This window comes from Myotis lucifugus, unplaced genomic scaffold (genome assembly GCF_000147115.1).
Source record: "Myotis lucifugus unplaced genomic scaffold, Myoluc2.0 scaffold_56, whole genome shotgun sequence".
NCBI lineage: Eukaryota > Metazoa > Chordata > Mammalia > Chiroptera > Vespertilionidae > Myotis > Myotis lucifugus.
In genome coordinates this window covers 224,081-229,398 of record NW_005871104.1, presented here as the reverse complement: position 1 = coordinate 229,398, position 5,318 = coordinate 224,081, and the positions used below count along the sequence as shown (strand labels likewise).

The following is a 5,318-nucleotide window of genomic DNA, read 5'->3' as shown; positions in this document are numbered from 1 at the left end:
GATGTTTCTATCTCTCTCTGCCTCTCTGAAAAAAAAAAATCCTATTGTTCCTTCAAGACCTGTATCAAATGCCTTCTACACAAAGATGCACCAGCCACCTGGACAGGTTGATCCTTCCCCACAGCCTGGACCACACATCTGCACTTTTCTCGGGACGCATCTCATCCTGTTTGCTGGTGTGTGTTTTGTCTCTGGACTAGACTGGAAGCTCTCTTGGGAAGGGTGCATGTCTCATTCAGTCTTTTCGCAGTGCCGGCCCATGCAGGAGGTGCTCTGTGCACTTTGGTCGATGAATGAGAGGGTGAAAGAGTAAATGAGGGATGATGATAATGGACAGAGGGCAGGGTCTGGATGAATGGAGGGAGGGATGGGCAGAGTGGATGACACCCCAGCCCCTGTGGCAGTGCTGGCCCTGGTTCTGCTGGGACTAGCAATGGGACTGCAATAGCAATGGGATTGCAGCCAGCACTTCCCTGGGTGAATAACCTCAGGGCTGTGCTCCTCCAGGCCTTGCCCACATCATAAAACATCAAGCACTTCCTCTTCAGGGTAAGGAGGGAGAAGTGGGGTGACTCAGGGGCTGAGCCTCAGCATCTGGGAGGGTTTATAAGCTGGGCCACCAGACCCTTCAGCACCACGAACCTTATTCTTCACCTCTTGCTCCCTGGCCTCCAGGTCTCCCAGCAGCATGGCCTTCAACGGCAAGTACGAGATCGAGAGTGAGAAGAATTATGACGAGTTCATGAAGCGCCTTGGTGAGTGGGGTCCTAAGAACATCTTCCTGGGCTGGTCTGTAACAACTAGCACTGGTCCAGGAACCCAAATTCCTGGGGTAAAGTGGGACAGGACTTCATTTACTCCTTTATTTACTCCTTCATTTGTTGAGCCTCTATCCCAGGCCCTCTATCCCAGGCCCTCTATCCCAGGCTAATAAGAACCATAAAGACTCTAGGGCTTTAAAACACTTAGGGAATATTAGTATCTCCATTTTACTGATAGAAAACTTGAGGCCCAGAGAAGTGGAGTCTCTAGTCCAGTGATTCCCAAAGTGGGCGCTACCGCCCCCTGGTGGGCGCTGCAGCGATCCAGGGGGGCGGTGATGGCCACAGGTGCATTTGTTTTAACTTTTTTTGTATTACCTTTCTATTCTGAGTTCAATAAATAGTTTCATAATTTCAAACTTCAATGTTTCTAATTTACACCTTTCTTTATTATTTTACAAAAAAGGTAGAAACATTAATACATATATCTTTCTGTTTAATTGCTATTAAAATTTTAAAAAAATTAATTTCCAGGGGGCGCTGAGTAATATTTTTTCTGGAAAGGGGGCGGTAGGCCAAATAAGTTTGGGAACCACTGCTCTAGTCCAAGGTTATACAGCTACAACCTGGTGAAGTAGAGACTTGATTGGTTTATTCATGCCAACATTTATTGAACACCTACTGTATGGGTAGGGCCAACTCACTGGTCCTGATGGGCCACCACAGCTCTTGCCCAAGGTCACGGTAAGTCTCTGGCAGAGGATATTAGCACCCAGGACCTTATGAGATGATGAGTGATGTCCCCACATCATGCCTTGTAAGAGGTGACAAGGAGTTACCAAAGACTAGGTTTGATAAGCTCCTTCTTCATTCAGTCATTCAACAAACAAAGGCCTCTTACTGTGTTAGGCTCTGTGGGCAGAGATCAAAGACCCCATGCCTCTTACTTGCTCAATCTGCAGCACTGGTTGTGAGGAACCAATGAGACAGTGGAATTAACAACCCTGCAGAAATCCTGGTGCTCTAATACTGAGGCAGTGTGATTGTCAGGGACCAGTGCCCTCATCCTGGTGACAGAGAGGCCCCCAGAGCAGTGCTCATGTGCCCTGGGGCCTTGGGGAGACCAAAGCCCTTCTGAGTCAATTGCTGTGAGTGGCCCTGAGGCACAGTGACTTGGCCTCCCCTGCAGCAGTCTAGTGAGGCATTAGAAGGGAGCCAGTCCCAGATCTAGACCTGGTGCTGCCCAGAACCTCGACTGAGATGCCGGGAGGCCCCTTTCCTGCTGTGGGTCTGCACTTCCTAATCTGTGAAGATAGTCTTGAAGGTCCCCTTCGTTCTAGAAATCTGTGAGCTTGGCCAGTTTCTGTGATAATTATGTTATGTCACTATCAGAAGAACAGCTGTTATTTATGAGAATAAACTATATGGCAGGAGTTTACAAGACACACTTTAATCCTTACACCATCCCTGTGAAATGGGCTTTCTTATCCCCATTTTGTATGGAAACACTGAAGTTCGGAGAGGTACTTGACCAAGCTGCAATGGCTCATGGTAGAACTGAAAGTTGTGCTTTTAACTGACAGGGTGGCCTGCCCCAGTGGAGGCGAGCTCTTTCCCAAAGCCACATGTTGTAAGCAGCTCTTACATGGCCTTTCTGCTTGTCCCCCCCGGGCCAGGGCTCCCCAGCGATGCAATTGAAAAGGGCCGTAATTTCAAGATCGTCACGGAGGTCCAGCAGGATGGGCAGAACTTCACCTGGTCCCAGCACTACCCCGGGGGCCACTCCATGACCAACAAGTTCACCATTGGCAAGGAGTGCGACATGGAGACCATGGGAGGCAAGAAGTTCAAGGTGAGAAGCCACTGGCCACTCCTCCCTTTTTCCTCAGGCTTCCCGCTAACTTCTGGGTCTCAAAAATGTACCGTGGGGCTGCTCCCCAACTTGAGGTGTCTTTCTCTAGTCTAGTCTCCAGCAGTAAGAGCTTGAGTTCCTTGGCAGTTGACACACTCCTTGGTTTTACCAGCAATGCTACTGTCAATAATAAATAATATGATGATAATAGAATTTGTTAACATTTACTGAGCTTACTGTATGCCAGACACTTGCTGAATACTTCACACGTTAATGCAGTTAATCCTATGAGGTCGCCACAATTATTAGCGATGGGGATGTTGGTCTGAGCCCTGGGATTAAATAGCTTGCCCGATCACACAGCAGGGACAGGCCTTCACACCCAGGCAGTCTGGCTCCAGAAAGCATAACTACGTTTTATGCTGCCTCCGGGTAGCCTAGAGTTGAAGTAGACACTAGAATCAGACTCACCTGGGTCTGAAACTGTACTCTTGGGTAACAAAGAAGTGAAAGGTGGCTGGCTGGCTGTTCCCATCCTGCCCAGACTGGTCCCTCAGGTCCTCTACCCACCTGGGTCCCCTCCGGAGCCCCCCAACCATGCCCATGAGAACTTTGCTCTGCAAGCTGCCATGTGAAGAATAAGTAGTCATCATATTCATATTCTGCCAGTTGGCTCTTCTAAAAATTTAACAATCTCTCATGATGTCTTTCTCTGTCGTAGTACATATCGATTTGTCTTATTCTTTTTAATGGCCGCACGGTATCCTATGGTAGGGAAATGCTGTCATTTATTTAACGCTCCCTCATCACTAGATATTTAGGTTATTTACCAGTGGGTAACCTAGGTTGGATATTTAGGTTGTTTACAGTCACAATCTGCAAGCAACACCCTTGGACAACATCATCCTCATAATGATGATCACAACTAACAGTGCCTGGCACTGTTCTAAACACTTTACATGTGTCATCTTAAATCACTTACTCCTCACAATAGCTCTATGAAGTAGGTATAGTTACTAGCTCATGTTAGTGATGCACAACTGAGGCACAGCAAGATTGAGTGAGTTGTGCAAGTGATCCTAATCTTTGGTTTATGTAAAGTAAGTGAATTCCCAGAGAGGATTGCTGGGGCTGCAGAGAGGACCTTCGCCCCTGAGGGTCTGGCCTGCATTTGGGGGCCTCTGCCCACTCACACTCAGTGTTATGCTTCCTTTTCCAGGCCACTGTGCAGATGGAAGGCGGGAAGGTGGTGGTGGATTTCCCCAACTATCACCAGACCTCGGAGATCGTGGGTGGCAAGCTGGTGGAGGTGAGTGTCCTGCTGGATCCTGGGGGGACTGGAGTGTTTTTCTGCCCCCCGCCATGGCCCCTGAGAGGCGGGCCTCTGAGCAGCTGGCTTTATAAGGACTTCCTGTGTGCCAGGCCTTGTGCTCTCATTTGATCTTCACAATAACCCTGGAAGGTAGGGATTTTTATCCCCATTTACAGGTGAGGGGACTGAGGCCTGGGGAGGCTAAGTGATTAGCTGGTGGGCACATAGCTTTTATGAAGGCACGTAGCTTTTATGATGAAGCTGGGATTTGTGACTCCGGTGCTCACACTCAGCGACCTCAGAGGCCCACGCCTGGAAGCCCATGGGACCTTCTTCGAGTGTCAATGAAGGGCAAGTCCAGGAGAACCCTGCCAGGACCAACACTCTGCTCCAGCTAGATCTTCTGATTTTTCGAGAGAGGCCGGAAATGTGCACTTCTTTGTGAAATCTCCAGATTAAATGTTGACAACTAATGAAATGTTTTTTAAAATCCTGGCAGGGCCAACACACACACCTGTGGACTGACCCCTCCCATACTCGATGCTCTGTAAACAGAGGTTGAAATGCTGTCCTGGGATGCCCTTCATCTCACTTCCATTTCTAGCCCCCACCCCCCAAACCTGGGGCTCCTCAATGTTCCCCAGGGGAGAGAAATGGGGGTGAAGTTAAGAGGAAAGCTTGCTGCTTTCCTGTGAAGAACATTAGAACAGCTGCTGACATGCACATCTTAAGACAGCGTGTCTCCGTGGCCTTGAGCCCTGGCACTGCACACAGGGGCCTTCACTGAACAGTATCCTCTTGCCTGCCTCTTCCACAAAACCTTATGCTTCCTGAGGACAGGGGCCACACCTGCCCATCACCAAGCATGGGTGCCCCACACATACCAAATGGTGCAGAGGTTGCGTGTGGCCTCTTGACCTTAGAGGTTCTCTAAACTTCAGTTTTCTCATCTGTACAATGGGGGCAACCTCGCAGTGCTGCCGGGAGGTCTCAGTGGGGTGATGCAAGGGAAGTGACTGGCCTGGTGAACTGAACTGAACAAACAAGTGGAAAGTTATCCTGCAGAGTCATCTGCTTAGCACTTTTGCTACACTGAGTCTGCACCGGGATTCGTGTAACAACTTGAAAAACAGGCCCAGAGAAGTGGTGCAACTGAGTCATTTCTACTCCGGGCTGGGACTGGAGGCTGGTCTTCCGCAGGCTGTGCCCCATGGTCACCCTGGGATCCCTGCATTTATGCCCTCTGTTCCGCTTTTTCTTTCAGATCTCCACCATCGGAGGCGTGACCTATGAGCGTGTGAGCAAGAGGCTGGCCTGAGCAAGCAGGCGGGGCTCCGAGGGGCTCCAGAGCTTCCAATAAAGCTGGTCCAAGAGGGACATTCTGCTCACTCCA

At 49.5% G+C, this 5,318-nt stretch overlaps 1 protein-coding gene across 1 annotated transcript; it reads left to right on the top strand.

Annotated features, from left to right (window-relative positions):
* Window positions 1-559: 559 nt before the first annotated feature.
* On the top strand, window positions 560-5,318 carry FABP6 (fatty acid binding protein 6). The gene is made up of 4 exons (XM_006089057.2): window positions 560-755; window positions 2,438-2,613; window positions 3,833-3,922; window positions 5,190-5,318. Exons 1-4 carry the CDS (start codon window positions 689-691, stop codon window positions 5,241-5,243), a joined length of 387 nt encoding a protein of 128 aa, XP_006089119.1. The 5' UTR covers window positions 560-688; the 3' UTR covers window positions 5,244-5,318.